General features: G+C 36.3%; 1 protein-coding gene across 1 annotated transcript in view; it reads right to left on the bottom strand.

The window, feature by feature from the left end:
- Positions 1-1,984: 1,984 nt before the first annotated feature.
- The window catches only part of LOC132848963 (oxysterol-binding protein-related protein 2), a 47,942-nt gene continuing 25,421 nt past the window's right edge, over positions 1,985-24,505 (bottom strand). Inside the window, 13 exon segments of the mRNA XM_060875083.1 lie at positions 1,985-3,435; positions 5,093-5,183; positions 6,552-6,675; positions 8,932-9,048; positions 9,796-9,922; positions 10,576-10,665; positions 10,897-11,004; positions 11,750-11,932; positions 15,213-15,310; positions 16,469-16,603; positions 20,108-20,183; positions 22,294-22,318; positions 22,320-22,457. Of these exon segments, the coding sequence (XP_060731066.1) occupies positions 3,333-3,435; positions 5,093-5,183; positions 6,552-6,675; positions 8,932-9,048; positions 9,796-9,922; positions 10,576-10,665; positions 10,897-11,004; positions 11,750-11,932; positions 15,213-15,310; positions 16,469-16,603; positions 20,108-20,183; positions 22,294-22,318; positions 22,320-22,457 (1,415 nt within the window). The 3' untranslated portion in view covers positions 1,985-3,332.

The raw sequence follows: 24,505 nt of genomic DNA, 5'->3' as shown, positions 1-24,505 counted from the left end.
AATGATGATGATGATGATGATGATGATGAGATGATGATGATGATGATGATGATGATGATGATGATGATGATGAATGTTGTGTTTCTGTTGTTCTTGTTGCTGTTTTTGGTAAGTTAGAATATATGTTTTTTTATTTAACCCATTTTATGTCATGGGATGTCGGTGAAGTTTAAAATAAAAGACTGTACAGTTGTCAAAGATGCTGTAAAAGTAATCGTCACATTCTGACCAATCAGAATCGTGCATTTCAACAGCCATGTAGCGTTTAGCTTGTTTGACTATACCATCTGCCACCAGAGGGCGCCAGAGACTGGACCAGAATGCTCAAGTGTTCATTTAAGCAGGCATTAGCACATTAGTTAATCGTAATAAGTTATAATACTCGTAATAAGTTATAAGTAATAATAATCTTTAGTGTTTGTGATAATCAAACACTAAAGATTATTATTATTATTATTATTATTATTATTATTATTATTATTATTATTATTAAATAACAAAAGAACCATTTGCCCATTTTATTGAGTTCAGTCATGAATATGAATTAATAAAGAGCTTTTGGTGATGTATAATTATCTGTTTTACTCATATTTTTAGCTGGATAGAGTCAGAAAAATATACTAAAGTATAGTAATCTCAGTAAAGGTAAATTAAAACCGCTGTATCCTAAAGCAGCAACCAATCCTAAACTTCAGACAAGTTTCAAGTTTTTCATTTTCAAATTAAACAAACACCACGAATAATGTTTTAAGAATGTTTACATATTTTTTCTTCCTTTTTCCCCGCCTCCTCCTCCTCCTCCTCCTCCTCATCATCATCATCATCATCATCATCATCAACAACAACACCATCATCATCATCAACAACACCATCATCAACAACATCATCATCATCATCATCGACAGGTGTTTTTACTTGTACAGATTTAATGTATCGTTATCAGTTTAACTCTTACACGCTTCTCAACAGACCCAATTGCATTAATTTAATTAAATTAAGCCTTGAGGCTTTTTTTTTTTAATTCTGAAGATAAGTTATTAATTCATAATTAATTTGTAATTAATTTTGTTTAGAATCTATAGAGGATTAATTCAAATTTATTCTTAAACGTTAATAGATATAATTACTGAATGCCATTGTAGGAAAGGAACAGGCATGCAATTAAGATTTTTTATCATGAAAATAAAAATTGGGAAACAGACTCGGGAAGTGTCTGATGGACAAAGTAATACAAAGCATAATTTATTTATCTACATGTATGGAGATAAAGGGGGAGAGTCACAATGTTATTGCAATGCAATGTTCAGTATCTCACAATCTTATATTATTACATTTTAAGTACTTATGTAAATGTAAATTGATTATTATACTAAACAAAAGAGACAATAAACTGTAAAAATGTACTTTTTTGTTCCAGAAGGAAGACCAACATTGCATCCACTATATGGATATGGGCTTTGGCAAAGTGTCTAGACGGAAGCCTCTTCTCAGTGCGAATCACATGAAAGCCTGCTTAGAGTTAGTGCAAAAATAAGTTCCATCCCTCCCTCACTTTATCCTTCCTTCCTTCCTTCCTTCCTTCTTCCTCACTCCCTTCCTCCACCACCGTCCTCGCTCACTTCTTTCCTCCCTTACTTCCTTCTTCCATCCCCTCTCGCCCTCACTTTCTTCCTCCACCATCTCCCTCACTCACTTCCTTGCTTCCTTTCATTTCTCTTTTCATTTGCACTTACATCTTATCTCTCTGAGCATTTGAGATTTAAGGGCCTTGCTCGGGGGCCCAGCAGTGGCAAGCTTGTGGGACCTTTTTTTCTCCCTCCCTTCCTTCCTAACCTCCAGTCTGTGAATCCAGTTCCATGTTCCGTTGCCTGGAAACATAACTGATTAGACTAGAAGGTGTTATAAACGTGTAATAGTGAGAAAGTTAGCATGAAAAAAATAAATGAGTACATGACTTTTTGTGCTGTAGAAAAAAGTCAGCAACACTTAAGCCAATGTACAATGTAGCTACACGCAGTACCTCTGAGGATTTGTCCACCTCTGAGCTGAAAACCTGAAACAATGAGGACACATTGTCAGCGGTTTAGGGAAGCGTTAGTGTTTATTTAGCAGCAATATACAAACAAATTCATCTTTTCTTTACTTTTCTACCCATATTCAAGATTTTATCATACAGTTAAAAATGTATACATTACAGTTCTCTTCTGCTGGGTTTACTGTTGTGTCACACTTTACATTGGGTTTTGTTGGTATTTGTGACAGACCTGTAAAGAAGGAGTACCTAAAATAAATATTTTATACTTAACCCAGTCATTTTTAGGTGTCACTCTTTTCCTGTTGTAAATATTACGCTGCCATAAAAGAACCTGCAGCTAAGCAATCAATTCAATTTCTCAGAATAAATTCGATTCAACAGAGCTAATCAAAAAGGTTGCATAGTTGAATAGATTTGTGCTTTAGGTTTTATGTGTCTGAGAAACATGAAATTTATGAATAGGTGAATTTGTAGTTCTATATAATTATCATTAGGTAATGATTCTTTTTGTTGTGATGAGTGTTCAGTGTTGAAATGCTGACTATTCTGAAATTCTGTAGTTTGGTTGTAAAATGTTTGAATTTCACTCGTAAATATACAACAACCCAACAAAAACATTCCAAACGATATCTGATTGGTCCGTCGACTATCTAAGCACGCTTTTCCCCCGTTTCTACATCCAAAATGGTTCTCAATAGCCACAGACAACCGACTGTAAGATATAATTAATTAACTAATATTTATACAAACGAAATGCTTTGTTTAATCTCAATTGAACATAAACATTGATTTGTTTATCTGTTTAACCAAGGACTAAGTGTAGCCTGCAAAACTAGACTTTCATAAACTTACAATAACATTTATTTTTATTCACAACAGATTTTAAGATGCTACTAAAGATTATGAGGTACGTTTTAACCACCTACAGAAGACTATGTTTGTTTCATTCAGCGAATTCAAGTCTTGACAGATAATCATCTATATCCTACTGTAGTTTTCTTTTTATATTTACAAGGATCCTCGCTACATCTATTGAAACTGAAACTCTGTAATATCGATATTAATGATTTAAAGTTAGCAATGCAAGTCTCTGGACAAACAAACTTCACCTCACACACTGCATATTTAAGAATAACTGCCATGATCCATCTCCTCATGCTTGAGTGTTTTTAAGATGGTGGTAAACATAAATCCAGCTTGTAGCTGTATAAACACCTGACAGTCTGCATGAACTGAAGTTAATAGTGAACATGCATGGTTTCTCTTCAGCAGTCCCTTTCTTGGAGGAAGTGTGAGGTTAGTATATATCAGGTAGCTGGGAGTAGTTCCTGCTCCAGTAGCCACCAGAGTAAAGCCAGTCTTGTCCTCCGTTGTGTGGGTTTGCTCCTTGTTGGAACCACCTATGAGAATGACGAGTACATCAAATTCTGTTAGATGATGAGTTTTGTGGGAATGTGTGATTAGCTCTTTCTCTATTGCTATGTATTCTGTCATGCTGATTTGATCACACAGAGGATAAAGAGAAAGAGATAGACAACACACTAGCATTGCAGTTGTTGAATCAACCACTTCGGGGTGCAATCAGCAGGCACATCTTGAACCTTTTTCTGTATTCCTAGCTGTGTGAGTGAGTCTAGGGGTCTGTGCAAATTCAATGAAAATGTTCAAATTCAAGCAAAGTTCTGAAAGACCGAATAAACTGTCAAACTCTAATGCAAAATCTTCCTGAAATTCTCAAAGGTTATAAAGATCTCAGACTGATGAAACATTCTGAAATTCAAAGCTCAAATTCTAGTTAAATTCTCCAACTTTAGTAAAATTCCCCATCTGTAGACAAAATCTCAAAAACTCTAAAAACATTTTAAAACTCTAGTAAAGTTCTAAAATTCTACTTAAACCATAGAAATTCATAGCAAAATTCTCAAACTAAAACAAATTTCTCAAACTCTAGTTACATTTTTCAAATCTGGCCATATTCTTAAAGTCTAACAAAGTTGTCAAAGTCCAAAAAAGTTCTCGAAATCTGGTACAATTCTCATAAAATTCTATTCAAATTCTGTTATAAATTATAAAAATATCAAAATCATGCAAAATTCACTTTTTATCTTTTTCAAAATCTGGTACTTCTCTGTGTTTTAAACTTTAAAACAAATTCTTAAAGTCTGTTAATATGTGAAATTCACTTTTAATGTTCTCAATCCATAGCAATGTTTTAAAAACATTTAAAATGTTCAATTGCTTGGAAAATTTGTTCGAGTGTTTTGACAGTGCTCAAAAAAGTTCCGCACTCAAAGACACTAGATAAAAACTGTTAAACAATTATCACCAGAATGGAGTTTGAGAAATCAGCTATCAATATGATTATATCATGTCAGAAGCTTGGAAATTGAGATCACACCAAACACACTGATGAGGAACTCAAACCTGGGGCCGAGAGACTGGCTTCTTATTTGAAGCGATAACAAAATGAAGATAATGAACATGCAATAAGCTGGGGAACACTTTTAGCATTACAAAAATAACAAACTCCTATGATTATATCACAATAAATATTGTGTAATAATAACTACTCAAATATTAAACAAATTAGACAAATATGTAAAGAAACATATTTATAATTTTACAGCTTTGAGGTTTATTTTGTAGGAACCGTGGATTACTGTAGATACAGCAAGCGACAGCGCTAATATATTTATCTAGTCTATAAAAATGAAAACTGGAGCCTTGAGATAATATTTAATTAGTGTAAAGTCATTTTTAAAGTAATAGCAGTGCCGCTAGTTTAATAATACTTGTGTTTCTTATGTTTATTTCAGTTCTTTCAAATCCTATTGCACTATTCAAATTTTACTGGTTGATATCATGACTTGAATTTTGTAGCACTATATAATCTTTAGCTCGAGTAAAAAATGGCTTACACAATAATTCTGGACTGATGAATAGATTTAGCAGCAAATAAGCTTACATCGGTGTTGCACAGAGTAAGCAGTAAATCACGGCTGTAATAGAACAGGAGTAAGACTCAGGGGTTATAGCACAGTCTGCTGAAACACTAACCTCGTCTTCCACTCGTCATTGGATTTGGAGCGGTTTTTCCGTGCCACTCTCTGTTTTTCCTCCACTCTCTTCTTCTCCGCACTGGCCAAATCTGAAAGCAAGAAGAAATCATTTGCAAAGTCCAGATACAATAATTAAGCGATACATGTTGACCTCAATGACCTCATGTCTTAAAAACACGTACTGTAGAACGACTATTTCCTGAGATTTCACCTTAATTACGCTGAAGTAGAAAAAGGCTGTCAAACACCTTTTAAAAATTATGTTCATTAACACTTTACAGTGCACTAATACCTGAATTAATATGAACTTAATCACAAGCTAATGATGAGACTATACTGAGCTACTGAACAAGTCTAATGAATTCATGCCTGAATAAATGACGGCCACTTTAAGTACATGGTTGTTAGATAATGTATTAATTAACATTTAGGGATAAACTACACCAAAATGCTATTAATTATGATATTCTTTCTTATAAAGGAGATTTGATAGAGTTTATGTCTACATGTTGATTCATACATTAACTAACAAACATGTACTTAAGGGGGCCATTTTTTATTCACACAGAAATTCATGAGACTTATATCGTAGTTAAGGTAGCACCTTCATTAGTCCATGATTAGTCCATGCCTTGACTCATCATTTGTTAACTTTTTCAGTAAGTGTTAATTCAGGTATTAGTGCATGATTACTATTCACTTCTGCTATTGTAAAGCGTTATCGCGCTACCACTAGATAGCAATAATGATGTGTTAATTAATCATCCTTTTGCCACGTCACAAGGGACAGACATCAAAACACAAGCCAATATCCCCAGATTGTGTTTGGTTCTATACAATAGCAAATATTTCACTTCTGAAACCAAATGTGTACAGTATGAAACTCAATATGACATAAAGGACAACAACTACACACACCTCATTTTCACCTCTACTTGTTCAGCGACATGCTAGCTTTTTAACTAGATCTACGCTAACCCTATTTTACGTACGTTGTGTTAGCTTTGTCAAATTTTTAGCTTTATACTATTTGAACTTTGTATGATATAGCATTATGCTAGCTTTGTACTGTCAGTTTTCACATACATCATACTATAAATACAGTATAATTATGTCTATAAGCAACAAACATGTATGTACATGTAAGCTTAACATTTAAAGCTTTTGTTTTGTATTTTTTGATGTTTTGATGCTCCAGCAGCAGGCATCTTTTGAGCTGCTTATGTAATGTCTTGCTTTCCACAGACACAACAAGTCTAATGTTTTAACTTGTTTTCTAAAGATAAAAAAGGGTTTCATATTGTTTTTTTGCTATTTATGTAGTTTTTGTGCTCCCTTTTCTCTTTATACGTGCCAAGTTAATTTTTTTTTAATTTAATATGCTAACATTGTGTGGAAGTTTAACAAAGCTGTCAAATATAAATGTATGTAACTGGTGTGAAGGTTTCTTTCTGTACCTATGTCTCCGTTCTCCATGGCTCGGATGTCAGGCCGGAGGCGACAGTCTGTAATGGGGAGATTCTCCTTCATGTCTTCTTCCAGCTCATTCAGTTGCATAGCGAATGTGGAGAAGGCGTAGTACTGAATGAAAGGAACAGTAATTTACATGAGCTAACAAGGCCTGTATAGACAATGCTGAGTTCTGCAGATTTAGGAAGACATGACAACTGGATGCTTTATAATTAGCGTCAGAACTGATGAGACATCACCTTGGGCTTACCCTGTCGAGTAATTTTTTAATGACCTGGATAACTTGACGTTTCTACAGTATATAAACTTAATATAGAGTTAGTCCCCGAGTTATGAATGAGAAGCGTTCCTATGACCCCATCGTAACTAGAAAATATCACAAGTCAAACCATAACCTAGCCAACCCAGGAGTCTTAAAGAATGGTGTCCAGTATGGAGTAGTATACTGTAATTTGTTAATAATTTAACACATTAATAAAATTGTCTAGAACATTTGAGCAGTAAAGAATCATATCTGCTATAAAAGCTTTAACAATTGTGGTAACAACTTTAGGATATTGATGGCTACATTAACTTAGTTGTCAGAAGATGAGGATGATGATAAAGGTGACAAAAACACAGAAAAAAGCACCCTTTAAAACTGAGACAACTGCACTCCATAAAGATCGTTGGCGAGACTGAGGCGAGGTATCTCACAAGGCGGCAAGGCGGGAGCCTAACATATAGCCTAACATCTACGATTGCCTGCCGCCTGAAATTGAAAATAATTTTTACAGTTTGTCGCATGAAATCGTCCATCTAAGATCGAAAATTTGTGAGTCGAACTATAGTAACTCGGAACTTTATATAGTTTCTAATCTTCAGCTAAGTGTTAACTAGTAATATCTGTTTGATACAGTATAAGCTTGAATAAAATTTAAAAAGCTGTGAAATAAGCTTATCGTTTAAATAATCGATAAAAAAATTAAAAGTATCGGTAAAAACTGTTCTTACTTAATTTTTTTTTAAAAATGCAACATCAATGTGAAAGAGAAACAAGAGAAACAAATCTCAAACATTAAACTGTGCCCAATAAATAAAATGACAAATGAAAAATGATAAAAAACATTCTGAAACTTACAAAAAATGTATAAAGAGTGGTGTGAAAAAGTGTTGGCCCCCTTCCTGATTTTTTTATTTTTTTGCATATTTGTCACACTTTAATATTTCAGATCATCAAACAAATTTGAATATTAGTCAAAGATAACACAAGTAAACACAATATGCAGTTTATTAAGGAGACAAAAATACAAACCTACATGACCCTGTGTGAAAAAGTGCTTTCCCTCCAAACCTAATAACTGGTTAGTCCACCCTTAGCAGCAAGAACTGCAATCAAGCGTTTGTGATAACTTGCAATGAGTCCGTTACAGCGATGTGGAGGAATTTTGGTCCACTCATCTTTGCAGAATTGTTGTAATTCAGCCACATTGGAGGGTTTTCGAGCATGAAGCACTTTTTTAAGGCCATGCCACAGCATCTCAATAGGATTCAGGTCAAGATTTTGACAAGGCCACTCCAAAGTCTTCATTTTGCTTTTCTTCAGCCATTCAGAGGTGGACTTGCTGGTGTGTTTTGGATCATTGACCTGCTGCAGAACCCGAGTATGCTTCAGCTTGAGGGGTCTTTTGTGACATCTTGGATGAGTCATTGCTGCGCTCTTGGGGTAATTTTGGTTGGCCGGCCACTCCTGGAAAGGTTCACAGCTGTTCCATGTTTTCGCCATTTGTGGATAATGGCTCTCACTGTGGTTTGCTGGAGTCCCAAAGCTTTAGAAATGGCTTTTCCAGACTGATATATCTCAATTCATTTCTTTCGCATTTGTTCCTGAATTTCTTTGGATCTCTGCATGATGTGTAGCTTTTGAGAATCTTGTAGTCTACTTCACTTTGTCAGTCAGGTCTTATTTAAGTGATTTCTTGATTGTGAACAGGTGTGGCAGTAATCAGGTGTGATAAACCACACAAACAAACACTTTTTCACACAGGGTTATGTGGGTTTAGATTTTATTTTACCTTAATAATAAAAACCTTCATTTAAAAACTGCATGTTGTGTTTACTTGTGTTATCTTTGACTAATATTTAAATTTGTTTAATGATCTGAAACATTAAAGTGTCACAAACATGCAAAAAAAAAAAACATTAGGAAGGGGGCCAACACTTTTTCACACCACTGTAAATATTAAATTGGAAAAATATAAAACTCAGAAATTATAATACTGAAAAGCTTAGGCTGCAGTTCATAAAGATGAAAACTGACCAAAGATCAGCAGCTTTATTCCACAAAGTCTGATAATCTCATGCAGATGAAAACTAAACAGTTCTAACCTGAGCTGAGTTTTCGGGTCTTGGGGAGATCTTCCAGATGAGTTCGCTGCCCGGGATGACCTGCACAGTCTCGGCTTCAGGAGGGGGCATCTCCTCAGCCTCCTCATCCACACTGCTCTAATGTGGGGCAACAAAACCCATTCAAGATATTTAACTAAAGCTGATCTTCATTCGAAACATTTTTCATCATTAAATTCATTCATTCATTCACTCATCTTCTACCGCTTATCCGAACTACCTCGGGTCACGGGGAGCCTGTGCCTATCTCAGGCGTCATCGGGCATCAAGGCAGGATACACCCTGGACGGAGTGCCAACCCATCGCAGGGCACACACACACACACTCATTCACTCATGCAATCACACACTCGCAAACTCCACACACACAAGGTGGAGGCGGGAATCGAACCCCGACCCTGGAGGTGTGAGGCGAACGTGCTAACCACTAAGCCACCGTGCCCCCCTCATTAAATTCATCATGAATGTAAATTGGAAAATTGGCTTGAACTATTTTTGAGTTCACCAGGCCTTTTTCTGTACAACAACATGCCAAACAATTTATTATAAGATAAAGGTTTAAATGCAAGTCACAACCTTTATATTTATGTTTTTTATGCATTTATATTCAGGTCAAAAATGAATAACTTCAGTCTTTTTCTGATTTCCTGATAATGCCTTTAATAAAACAAAACAAAGACGTGATCGAAATACTCAGTCCTTAAACAGCCACAGGTCAAGCAATGAGCAAACGGTATAAAAAGAGGCAAAATACTATAAAAAGATTAAATTCACATCCTGGATATCATACAAAAATGAAAGGTTTGGTAACGACTGGTACAGATCACCACATACCACTGACCCTCACCTGCTTGCTGCTTTTCTTCTCCTCAGAAGTTTTCTTATCTGATTTTTTGTGGACGTCGAACGCAGCTGGATCCACTGTATACAGGCATTCAGTCCACTTGCCGTAAATGGCACAGATTTTCTTTTTGCTGCAGAAAACGAGCGTGTTAATGACACGCCTGGCAACCCTTTGCAAAGCTTTAGGCCAGTGTCAAGTCTATTCAGTTTAACAGGCATGATAAACAGCAGATTTATAAGACGGGCTTTAAATAAAATACGCTGACGAGGCTAAAAGTTGAGCAAAAGCTGCTTGGGGAGCATTTAATATGATTTAACTTTCACTTCCAATGAGCAGCATTAACAGATTTCACTGATTCATTCTTTCCACAAATACATTTTATTTATATTATTAGGATATAACTGGAATTGCCAAAAAGGCGTTTAATAAACCCAATGGTTTATATTGTTAATCTGTAGTATCTGTAATAAAAAAAATCGACTCAAATAGCTTGTGTATTAATTCCAGCACAGCGCTGTAAAATTCTTAATCCTGATTGGTCAGAAAGTGTTGATTAATTTTCTATAACAGCAGCTATGACTGCAGTCTGGCTTCAAAATCAATCACAGATTCTTTTTGAAATAAATAAAACATTTGTTACTGTTGGAAGATGCTGATGCATATACTTACGACATACTGTTACAGCCTGTTACACACCATTTATTTGTACAATATAAAGTACTAATACTAAAATAATTAAAAGGCCACAAGACTAAGCGAAAAAATACAGTCGCGATATCGTACCTTTTATCATATATGTACCCATCCACTTTGTGTAGCTCTTTGCCGAAGAGGCCACAAGACTTGAATGTCAAGCTGCATCTTTCGGCAGTTCTGTCAAAGATCAAACAACAGACACTGTGCTTTTGGGGAAAGAAAAAAACATTTTTATGCAAAAAAAACCCCAAAACAAAACAAAAAAAAACACCAGTGAAATTAACTCCTATAAATCTTGGTGATAATTGCAACAGTAAACAAAACAAGCACTCTTAAATCTTCTGAAAGTTGAGAAATTTCATTAATTTGAGTCATTTCTTACGTTTCTGTAACCTTACTTGCCCTTACTTATGGTTAATAACCTCCACGTTGCCGTACTGTTCGATCCACAGCTGACCTACGATAATGTTATGGACGCAGCATGTAGGATTGGTCCAAGTGTATGCTTCCTTGTGTCTGGGCAAAGAAATAAATGCATTCAACAGATATTTCATTAAGTTCATATATATCGTCGCTGTCGGGCGGAAACCTCGTATGTCCAAATTTGGTCAATTTCATATTTTTCACATATCGATGCTATTGGTCAGTCCCCACGTGGGTCTGTTATTTTTTACAAGTTATTAACCAATCTAAAGTCTTGAAAATAGCTTGAGCGCAAATCTCATAACTCCATTGGACACTTCAACTGTCCACCTCTTCCTCACTCCGTGTGAGAGCTTCACGGCATATTTCTCCTCAAGAAGAGTCGCAACGAATCAACACGTCTTCTGAGGTAAATGTCTTCAAAACACTGGGCTCAAATAAAAAAAAATCTTGACCCCCGCTAGTTCTGGTGCTCGTCTGAGGACAGGAATTTAGCGCAAGAAAATCCACTGCAACGCGGACTAAACCCTGTGCACTGCAGATAAGGTTTTTTAAATTTCCTGAAAAATAACGGTTTTGGAGATACGAGGATTCCGCCCGACAGCGACATATTGGATACACCAATTATGAACAAAACAAGCAGCAATCAAAGCAGCCTAGAGCATTTCTGATTTCTGAACATTGCATTCAGACTACTTTTTAATGTAATTGTACAGTCATTGTTATTTATGTTTATATTTATCCATTAATCCATTGGGCAGATGTTTTTATATAAAGTGAACACAAGCCAATCATTTAGTGACACGTCTAATTACTCCATAAATGTAGTTAAACTCACTTGGGGAGCTCCAGAGTGATGATTCCTCGAGGCTCTGCCTCCACACTTTTCCCCCAGAACTTGAGTTTAGGGTAGATGGAGCCATGAAACACGAAGTCATCATTTAGGCCTTCAGCGTGAAAGGCACTAACAGGAGGGTGGTGGCTCACCTGCTCTGACATCCATCTAAAGCCCAGATCCTCTCTGATAAAGAAAGACACAGTAGAAGAGAAATGAGCCTTATAAGTTTGTAACCAAGACCAATGAGCATTAGGATTTTTGAAAGATGTAAAATGATGCCAATTATAAAGTGACATTTAGATTTTGGGGAATGGTTTTTAATAAATCTTTCTAAAATTTTAAAAAGAGGATTTTTTTAGGGTATTATACATAATATCAAGCTAAATCAAGTCAAGAAGAAGCTTTTTATTGTCATTTCAACCATATATAGCTCTTGTAGTACACAGTGAAATGAGACAACGTTTCTCCAGGACCATGGTGCTACTTAGAACAAAGACAGAGCTAAGGACTTAAGTAAGTTAGTCCTAGCCACATAAAGTGCCTCTGTGTGACCTGGTGCAAACAGTGTGAGACAAAAGACAGTGCAGGGCAAAAATACAAGACATTACACACACAAAAGACAATACACAAAAGCAGCGCAGGCGGGTGTATACAGGTGTTTTTCTCTCCTCTGCTGGCCACTGATATCAGGATACTGCTTAATTTGGATGATTCACCCCTGTGCAGCACTAAAGCTCACAGAAAGCTCAGAAAAGAGCTCCGTAACAAAGGAAAGCAGGTCACACAGTTCACAACATGACGACAGATTCACAATGAATGGCTATGCATGTGGTGGATATTATGAAGCATTGCTTTTAGCTTTGGCAGGCCACCATGCATTGTATTAACGTCTGATGAGGCTGCTCAGACTGATCATGGGTGGTATCAGTGTCTGTTGAGGATGTTCTGACTGATGACATCAGATACAGAAGTGATCTTCATAGTCTTGCCTGCACTTACTCTGCACACCAAATGCTCAGACACAAACACTTCCTGATCTTCTCAGACAGTTATGTGATAGTCAACTATAAATCAGCTATATATGTTGTTCTCTCTCACATGCACAGAATCTCTATGGCTGGTCTATTGGTGATTGGCCTCAATGAGAGTGATGCATCTGCTGGGGATATGTGTTGGTACAGTAACATACTCTCAAGACTGTACAAACAAGGTGGGTGAGAATGTTTGGCAAGACTTTTTAGCACTGACATTGCCAGTTTCAGATTTTCTCCCTGACAGACTTGGAGAGTCTGCTGAGAAAGGTTGCCCTGGCTCATTATTAGCCTCACCATTCATTATATTTTATAATTTGTTTTCCACTACCATTGGCTTCAGGATTCAGCAAGGCTAAAGGGTCCTGCTTGGCAGTTCACATCCTAAGCAAGATGGACAGTAAGATTCGACAACCTCAGTGAAGTTGCCTGCATTGTCTGGTACCTTGGTCTGAATTGCCAAATGAGAACAGTAAATTTGTAATCCAGTAAGCCAGGGGTGGCCAACCCGCGGCTCCCGAGCCACATGCGGCTCTTTGCCCGGTTTCATGCGGCTCTTACGTTCATACCGAAATTTGTATTTGTGTCTTTTTAATATGCGTGTTCACTTCGTTTGAGTTCAATACGGTATTTTCGTCAAACGCACATGTGAGTGGGATGAACATACATCAAAGTTTCCCAGTAGGAGCATGATCATTTGAGTAAACAATTTGTGTCAAGTTCGCTCTCAAAATGGCAGGGAAAAATAGGTGATGTTCACATGTGCCCATGTGTATAATGTGGCTCTTTGTGGTAACACAGTAAAAAATGTGGCTCTTGGTCTCTGACTGGTTGGACACCTCTGCAGTAAGCAAATCAGTTGAGATTCACCCTGTTAATTTCTCCCTGGATTGCAAAACACTGGCAAGTTTCTACCTGCCCTAAAGGTGTATGATGCAGCCATTGCAGCACACTAAAGCACCATGGCTGGCATCTCTCTAGAGTCTTTTTGCCTTATTACTGCGTTTTAAAGGGGAACAATTTAATCACTTAGCTAACTTGATATGTCTATACGTTGAAGTGTCTTGAAGCTTAAAGACTTGAAGAGGGTGTCTTTGTACTGACTTCTTGCAATCATAACAAGGGGTTTGGGAGTGAGATTTGGGGAGTGCTGGTGTTAAGCTTACCTTGTATCACTGTTTGATTTCCTTTATGGCCAAATAGATTTTTTTTTCTAAAATCACATTATCTATCGTTGCTTGCGCCCTTCAGAGAGGCTGAACCTTCAGAATGTCCCATACTCTTGCCATATGGTATTATCTGGAAACATTAACCTTGCAGACTAGCTGATATTTGCTATGCGGTTGTGGTGGGGGTTATTATGATGATGTCCATCACTGGGTGGTCCATAGATGGTCTGGATACCCAGATCCATCTGTGACACAACGTTATGAACATCTCCTTCTCATTGTCACTTATCCTTATTTTCAAATCTAACAATCCAGAAAGTTTGTTCTGCTGCTACCTGGGAATCTCAGTGGTGTGAGTGAACCATCTCTGAACACCTTTTAGGACAGTCCTAAGATGAGTCCAATTCAGGACCAGTCATAATAGTTAGCAGTTATCTAGTTGTCCAATTGTTAAACACCACCCCAAGTGGTTATGAGAGGTAAAATTGAATGCAAGGTACATACAGATTGTAAGTGTTAAAACAATCCCTTATCACTGCCAGGATTCCACAATAGACTCCCATTTATTCATTCATTCATTTTCTACCGCTTATCCGAACTACCTCGGGTCACGGGGAGCCTGTGCCTATCTCAGGCGTCATCGGGCATCAAGGCAAGATACACCCTGGACGGAGTGCCAACCCATCACAGGGCACACACACTCTCATTCACTCACACAATCACACACTACGGACAATTTTCCAGAGATGCCAATCAACCTACCATGCATGTCTTTGGACCGGGGGAGGAAACCGGAGTACCCGGAGGAAACCCCCGAGGCACGGGGAGAACATGCAAACTCCACACACACAAGGCAGAGGCGGGAATCGAACCCCCAAGCCTGGAGGTGTGAGGCCAACGTCCTAAACACTAAGCCACCGTGCCCCCGACTCCCATTTAGTTTGTAAAAAAATAAAATGATTCATTTTAATAATATCAAGGATATTTTAATATTTTCAGGGATAAGGTAGGTGTGACATATACTCATTAAATATACACGTACCATGGTACCATATCTGGCGGCTAGACGAAAAAGCACCTGAGCCTGAGACTAGCTATGACAAGAGAAATATTTAATGGAAGAAAACATGAGCTGTTGTAACTTCAGTACAATTCTTTTGCACATCACTACCAATTATTAAGTTCTAATGATTACACATATCTCCCCATCCAAATGTATTTCATGTCAGTGACAGTACAGCTTGCTAAATTCCCAGCACTCACCTGATTAGCTCATAAGTTTCTCCCAGCAGTGGGTTAAAGGGCTTTCCGGTCCTCTCCCACTGTGATGCCACAGCAGAGACTGCAAATGCAGCTACACACTGTTCAACACAAAGAATCATGACCGCACTGTTGATATTACATAACGCACGTCAGAATTGGTTCTGAATATTTTAACGCTAGAATATCTTTCCTTTACACTTTCAAAGAAACGCAACTTTACAGAATACACAGCTGCTATTATGACACAGGACCTTTGTGCACCTCTCATAAAAATTTCACAAACTTCTAGTCTAATGTTATATCACACCATCTATTGTGTGTGTGTGTGTTTTTTTTTAAACAACAGCCATAAACCCAGCTCCTGGAGATCATGTAAACTGTGTTATTGTTTTTCAACCTAAAGTTTTTCATAGTAGCTTGAAGCAGAAGTCTGGTGGCTCAAGCTGATGATGTTAGGTATAATCTACATAAGCCATCCTCTCTGGTCCTTTTTGCCTCTGATGACAAAAAAGACAAAACTAAACCTATTAACAGATTAATTTCAAGCCTTTATTTTGTCACATCTACATTACAGCAGAGTGAATTTCTTTCTTCATGAATCCCAACTTTGGAGGTTGTGGTCAGAACACAGGATCACCCATGATACAGCACCACTGGAGCAGAGAGGGTTAAGGGCCTTGCTCAAGGGCCCAAGAGTGGAAGCTTGACAGTGCTGGGGCTTAAACCCTGATCCTTTAATCAACAACCCAGAGCCTTAAATGCTTGAGCCAACACTGCTTCGCTAAAGTTTATTCTGCTAAAACAACTTGCCAATAGTGATTTATTTTAAAGCGTTAATAAACAATAGAGTATTTTTTTTTACATGGAAATTCCATGTAACTAGTCCGTTTCAATCATCGCTTTATATATATATATATATATATATATATATATTAGATATTATAACATCTATAAACGATTGTTCCTTTCTTTCTTGATTGAAGTTAAGACAAAATCTACACTATAATGTGTTAAAAAATTTCATAAAAATTTCATTTGTTTTCGTATTAAGCTTAGATTCTGAGTGTCCATAATATGTCCCTGTGTACGCTGTAAGTATAGCAACAGTATAATGCATTAACGTGAACCTGTGATTATCTCTCACAGCTGGAATTACGAAATAACCTTCTGAACAGTCATAATTGAGAATTCTTTCACTTTTCAAGAAGCATTTTTGCTAAGAAGCAGTTCGTTTTACTGTAGAAAAATGGTGTCACCTTCATTCTCTGGATGGAGTCTGTAGAGGCGTTGGCTTGCTGGATGAGATACGTATGCTCCATGTATTCTGTGAGACGCTGCAGGAAGCTCAGAGGCTCGTTGAAGACGACCGGCATGGCGATTTTCGATAGTTCCTGATTAAAGAGTATAACAACAACTAAACATATTTCCAGATACACAATAAAATGGTTTCAATTTACACTTGACCAGAATTAACACTGGATCCTATCCGACGGGTTTATAGAAACCAAGCAGCATGGCCTGTCAGCATAATGAAGCTCAGCAGATATGACTCATGTCTTTGCTTATATATCAGATAAACTACAAGATTGTATATGAACTGAATTCAATTAGCAAAGCCCCATACTAGCTTCAGCTGCTGAACCATCCCTCATTTCCTTTACAGCAGATACAAGCCACATGTTTAACCCGCTGTTTCAAATTATATAATACAGTTTCGCACATCTGTGCAGAAAACTAAAAACAGAAGGGTTTACTTCTAAAGTGTGTCCTTCAAGAGTTTTTCAGAAGAAACAGAATGGAAAGGAAAGGAAAAGTCTTGTTTTGTCTTATCCTTTTATATAGAAACTGTTTATTACATTACATAAACATCGTTCCACTATGATGTACTACTCTTTGTCAGATGTCAAGGTTTGTATTTATAATAGTCTATGAACACATTCATATCATGTTATAATACAGTCATAAGGTACCTAAAAACAACATAATTATTTATGAAGAAGCATTACATTAAACTAGCTATGGGTAATATTATAATATGTAGCGCTCATTATACAGTTCGTGTATACAGTGGTGTTGCATGTCCTGAATTTGAATAATGAAATGTGATTGGTTGTTATATTTCATGATGCAATAACACTTGCTTTTACAAATCAATATTACTTTAGAGATTCCAAAAGAACACAAAACCACTTTCAAATCAACTACTTTAAAAAAAAGTTGAAGCTTATATGATAATCTACATGGCCAAAAGTTTGTGCACCCCTGAACATCACACTCATACTGTTGCCACAAAGTTAGGAGCAAACTACTGTACAGAATGTCTCTATATCCTGTAGTGTAACAATTTCCCTTTACTGGAACTAAGAAACCCAAACCTGTTCCAACATGACAACGAGACCGTGCACACAACACAGAGCTCAATGAATACATGATGGGTTAAAGTCATGATGGGTTAAAGAACAAAGAGTCCTGCACGGAGCCTTACTCTGACTCAAACCCACTGAACAACTTTGGGATAAACTGGAACACAAACTGCACCCTGACATCGTTGCCTGAAATCTCTAAAGCTCTTATAGCTGAATGAACACAAATCCCCACAGCTGTACTCCAAAGTCTACTGAATCGCCTTCCCAGAGCTTATTATAACAGCAAACAAAATCCTGAAATCTGTATCTGGGTTAATATCATGATCAGTGCACCCGAAAGGAGAGGAGCTGCAGTTGAATGAAATATGGTGGTCTTTGTGTATGCGATTTTGTGTACCTTATACAGTGGTACCCCGCTTATCGACCGACATCGACCTTTTCGCTTAGCGAACAGTTTTTCGACCGAAATTTGCGCCCGCTGAACGAACAAATCCCCGCTTATCGACCTCGACCCACGTGGCGTGAGGGGAAGGATCTTCCCAGTCTCGCCTCAGCCTTCGTGGAGAGAGCATCTATTGTAAATTAAACTGCGGTTTGTGAACAATATTTGTGTTATTTTGCGGTCAATATAACAATTTATTGCGTGTATATTGTATATACAATACTTTGTTTAAAGTGTACAATATTATTTATGTACTTGTATTATTTTATGTATTATTTAGTATTAATACTGCTAAAAACGGGGCAAAAATTGTTAATTATTGGGTATCGGTGGAGGTCGGGAACGGATTAATTGGGTATCCATTATTTCTTACGGGATAATTACATTCGCTCTTCGACCTTTTCGCATTTCGACCGGTTTTAAGGAACGGATTAAGGTCGATAACCACTGTATCAGATAGCCCTGAGTTGGCTCTCTAGGCTCTAATAGTAAAGATGATCAGAGCTTGTGTGCTGTTCTGTCAACTTGACATGAATCAGAGCTGAGATGAAGCCTGTATTTATTATTTCTACTCAATCACAGTGCTGGCTTTATCTCAGGAGAATACTCTCTCTCTCTCTCTCTCTCTCTCTCTCTCTCTCACACACACACACTCACACACACACACACACACACACACACACACACACATACATACACACACACACACATACATATACATATACACACACACACACACACACACACACACACACACACACACACACACACAGTGTACAGGTTTAGGCAGGTGTGTTTATCCACCGTGTGCCTCTGTCTGCAGTGCTAATAATTACAATTGGGAATATTATACTAAGACCTTCAGAGGATCTTGTTTATTGTCCTGTGTACAGTACTGTGAATTCAATGCGGCTATATGGATTAGTGTAAAGCTGTCAGGCTCGTTTTGTCTCTGTGCAAAATGTGTCTCGGATTCATTTTTAATCAGTACGCAGCCTACAGGTTGAGTGTCTCAGGGCAGCATTGTAACCAAGCCATATAAATAAGTAATTAAACAATTAAGTCATAAATCATGAATGACTGTTTATGTAAGGAATAAAACAACACAGGGTGTGCTGGTAACACTATCTCATATCACAACACACTGTCATCGTTGTAGTAGTTTACTTACATCGCTGGACTTGGCCAACAATTATTATAATCTTTTTATCTATTCAGATATACATTTAATGTTGTTATAATGATGAATGTATATCATTTACATTAGAGCAGCTATTAACTACGGTCAGAGCTCCACTGAAAATGAATCAACACATTCTGACCAATCAGATCTGAGACGTCAACAAGGCTGTGGATACAGTATAGAGATACAATTTCCTTTTTTTTTTTTTATGAAAAGCAGTAATAAAATAAATATGAATTAAAAAAAGAATAGAAAAAGGTGTAAAAAACCAAGATAAATAAGATAAATGTAATAAAATGTAAATCTATAAAAAAAAAATTACATTGATATAAAATAATAAAGGAAGATAAAAAGCAGTTAAAAAATATAAATGAATGTAAATGTCAAAACAAACAAAAAAAAAAATCATACAAATCAATTCATTAATTTGAATTTCAATCCTTTGAATTTGAAAATTTAATTTGGATCATTGAATAATGTGAATTCATCAAAGTGAATCAAACAAAAATTGATTTAATCAAATTGAATCAAATTTAATTATTCTAACTGAATCAAATTGAATCATTTGAATTTAATAAAACGAATGTTCACACACTGACGTTAATCGTACTGTTTTGAATAGAATACAAATTGTGTATTAAATTTGATGGCAATGAATGTTTTTCAAAACACTGTCTTAATTGCCACGAATAATTTTTTTTATTGTTACGGCTAAAAACATTCTTGTTAAACAATTTATGAACAAATAAAAAAAGACAATTATTTAGCAATTTTGAGTCACATTATAAGGAGCAATTTAACTCTTCCATAGCAATTCTTAAATCTATTGAAAACAACATCTGAGAACTAAAGAAGCACCAAACATTTGCAATATTCATGAAGCTTGTGATTAAGCTGCACTCACCATCCCAATGCATTTCTTAAGGATGCTCCAGATGCTTACGTCATTTCTTGAGAACATCGGGGCAGGAAGAGACATTCTGGGCATGAAAAGCAAAATATGGTCATAGAATATGTTAATTCTGAATATTTTATAAATAAAACCATTTTTTCAGTATGGAGTTTCATCAAATCCAAAAATAAATTGATACAGTCAGGCTAATATCAAATGCATTTATTTGGTTCTGAGAAAATAAACAATAAATAAAACTAGAATTTTCCCCACAATTTGTTTTAGCGAGAATAATACTGATTGATTAACCATAAACAATAAAATAAAACAAGTTTAAAGAAATTCATTGTTCTAAATTCATTAAATGGGACTAAACCTTGATGTAATAATAATAATAAAAAAGAATACTTTTTGAACTAAAAAAATAAAAAGTATAAGGACAATATAAAATAGAGCTGTGAATCTAAAAATAAAAATGTACGTTTACATAAAATGAAAATCAAAAACTACTAAATGAAACTACTCTTAAAAAATGTGCAAAAAAAGAAAAGAAAAAAGTAAAGAAATTACTGACTTATTAAATGTTGAAAGCTTTTAGAAAATGCGTAACAAGATTTTTCAGTCTTAAAAAACGACTAAAGCTATTTATATCAAATTCTAAAATCACATTGTAAAAATTACAAAGTTTGAAAGCTGCATCAGCTTTAAACTTCAGCTTTGACCTCAGGGTGTAATATTTATGGCTTAATATGTAGAGAATTAAAATATTTATAGTTTTAGCTATACTAACATTAGTGTTAGTTTATAGCTACTATAAAGTTAGTAGCTAGTAGTTAGTAGTACAGGAATTCTCTTATTCCGTGGATTATTTTTCTATTACTGTACAACTCTATAGTAAAATACATGGGGTTGTTCAGTTAGAGAAAAATAATCCATGAAACAAGAGACTAATCACTAATTTTATAGTAGCTATAAACTAACACCCAAACATGTAGCTTGCCATGAGACACCACGGTTGAAATGAAAGTTACAGCTTTATGTTTGTATCAACGTAAGCTTCGTTATATCCTCAAGTAGACAAATAAAAACAAAACAGTTTATGGATTTCATATATAATTTCAAGGACACTGTATAGACACTGATTCAGAATAAAGAATATAAGTGAACGATATTAAAGCTGCAATAATAAATTTGGAAAAAACGCATCTCTAACTGGATGTTTAGGATATAAATACAGAGCTAGGTGAAGTTAAAGAGCAGTCTGGTACATTTTCTCAGTGCCGTCATGTGGAGATGCTTGTTAGAGCTCTGATATGCTGAAGGATGAAAGCTGTCCTTGCTTTAGTTTCACATCAGGTTTGAATCTCACCTGCTGTGAGAGAGGACAAATTTCAACTAAATGATTTGATGCTTGTTTGGAAAATGTTTTGAAGAGTTATTATTTCGTCAAGAAATTTGTTTGACGTTAATAAAATCCTAAGCACCAGCCATTTCCTTCATACAATACAAGAAAACAAAACTAAGTTTATAATGCTGCTCGGCTAAAAAGTGTGTCTATTGTGTGATCCTCATTTGGAGAAAATGTCATAATCAAACTATACCAGAGGAAGAAAAAAATGTAAAAATAAAAAAACTACATGTACTTTGGCATATGGGAATGAACGAGATCGGCAAAAATCCAGATAAAATCTGAAACATTTTCAATTTTGTACAAATTTGATCATAACTTGGTTGTCAAGTGTTCAGCAGGTCTGAGAGTAAATCCAGAGTAAATCCAATGACAGGTTAATAGAAGGCCCTTATCAGGAAGCGGATCTTGTGCTTTGGAAACAGTTACCTGACACCGAGGCTAACGATCAGCTTGCGACGGCTGCCGATCCGTCCTCATGTAAAAACCATGAGGGTTTGCCAGTGTACTGTATGTGTGTGTGTGTGTGTGTGTTTATATGAAGAAACCCTACAGTAGATAATCGGTCAATAATAACATAATACGATACAAATAATTTCTCTTTACAACGACTAGTTATAGTGATTTAATAAAAAGAACCGGAATACAGACCAATCTGTGGGCAATAATTTATCTAAAAAAATACCACAAACCAAACAGATGAGCAAAGTGTAATGCTTATACTGTACCTGCGTTACAGACAAACAAACCTTAATGCTTTTAATTCCTGTGAGCTTTCTCTGAGACTCACCTGTGTTTCTTGACACCATTATGGTGGGTCTTATCTCCATGGTTCTCCCCCCCAGACATGCTGGCAGGAGCGTGAGCTTCTTATGCTTGTAGATGAGCCGCTCCGCAGCAGTCGATTAAACCGGAGGACACAAATGCGATGTCCTGTCACAATGCTGTCCCACTCTGAGGAATGGACACAACGCATAGACAGAGAGACATGCACAGTTGTGTCTGTAACGTAGTTACTGCACACAGGGTCACACATATCCCTCCCTTCCTTTGGTCCCTCCTTTGCTTGCTCCCTATATCCCTTATTCCCTCCCTCTGTCTGTGCACCTGAGAAACCCCACCTGAGGGATCCGGTTCCAACAGAAATGGCAGCCAGGTACATCGCCTTGTTCGTGAGTGTGTGTGAAATAAAAAAAAAATCAATACACAAAACTATCTGCCATAATATATTACTGGATAACGTTTATAGAAATATAATTTTTTTTATAGACGTGTTATATTTATAGAAGTGTCTATGCTGATCAAAGTCAAATGTTATATTTCCCTGAAACACTTCAGTACAGATTTGTTTTATGGACATGAAAATAAAATAAATTGGAAAAAAATCTGTTCAAATATTATACACATTAGTCAAATAATACAGCAATAATCTGACTATACTGTACATTATACTGGACCCAATAAGCAATGTTTATTTCAGTCAAAAATGGACAGAACTCTCCAGTCAAACAGGGCATTAATAATAAAGACTTTCACTGATTCTCAAACCTGTAATAACATTGAAACAATCAGGAATCCGTAAGCTTTGCTTCCAGGACCACACTATTACCACCACTGCTCCGAAGGGTTTTTAAGTTTTTATCTATAATGTGAACTCCTTAGAGAATGATAGAATAGAAGCCTTTAAGCCTACAATAGAATAGAAGCCTTTAATTTTGTCACATATACATTACAGCACAGTGAATTTCTTTCTTCACATATCCCAACTTTGGAGGTTGGGGTCAGAGCACAAAGTCAGCCATGAAACAGCATCACTGGAGCAGAGAGGGCTAAGGGCCTTGCTCAAGGGCCCAACAGTGGCAGCTTGACAGTGATGGGGCTTAAACCCAGATCCTCTGATCAACAACCCAGAGCAAGGAAAAACTCCATTAGATGGTACGAGGAAGAAACCTTGAGAGGAACTCACGCAAAAGTAAACCTCATTCTTATTTGGGTGACACCAGAGAGTATGAATATAAATAATGCCCTCTTAAACAGTCACATACAGTCAATATAGTATAACTATAGTATTACATTTAGATAATGAAAACATGCATGGTGGGATATTGGAGTAGTGTTGAGTCTGTGGCTAAACATCAAGAAATGGGTTTGATTCTCATTTCAGGTGTGATTTTATTCAGGAATTGGAAAATATCTGATCAAATCACGTTGGATGTATGAAAATGAATCGTCTTAATGTTACTCAGTTCACTCAGAGAGTAAATTCATTAAGTTGTTTTTTTTTGTCAATGTAAGTTGAGATAAACTTTTCACAATGAGCCTAGGGCATTGAATTGAAGGCTCTGTAAGTGTGGTTGAGCATAAAGCTTGTTTTTAGAGCCGGGTATGAGGAGATAAAAAATAATTTCTAGTGAGATGTTACACAACCGCCAATAAGCATTGTTTAAATGTTGGCAGTTTCTACTGCACACTTTTGTGGCCACAAGCTTCAGCATTTTACAGGCTGTAGTCTAAATGACAATGCCTTCCTTTTCTTTGGTGAAAAAATCAATGAATCAATGACAAAACAGTGAGTTTCTCATAGTAAAATATAGTCATGGGCTTGAAATAAAATTCTTTTACAGCATGTTTAAAAGTTTAAAAGAGTTCTGTTTACAGCTTTTAGCAACCAGTAAAGACAAGAATCATGTTTGTTTGCTGTTGGGCTACAGGATGATCACCATGTCAGTCATGAAGGCTTTTTTCTGTCACTTTTACTAACATGTACTGTATGTATCAGAATTTGTACAAAATGCTAAAAGTTCTATCCGTAGGCTACATTTCTAACATTTTCTACACTTTTCTGGAGTTTTTAATCTGATTAAGAAAAACATAAATACCAGGACTGGTGTACATCGGATACTATTTCTTTCATTTTTTATTTTTTTTTTTAATGAATGATTTTAAATGGTCAAACTGCCCTTTTTCTGTAAATGTGAGTGATTATTATTGGTTGGTATTTT

This window comes from Tachysurus vachellii, chromosome 7, assembly GCF_030014155.1.
Source record: "Tachysurus vachellii isolate PV-2020 chromosome 7, HZAU_Pvac_v1, whole genome shotgun sequence".
Lineage (NCBI taxonomy): Eukaryota > Metazoa > Chordata > Actinopteri > Siluriformes > Bagridae > Tachysurus > Tachysurus vachellii.
Note: the sequence above shows the minus strand (reverse complement) of the source record. Positions and strands in the feature narration are given on the sequence as shown.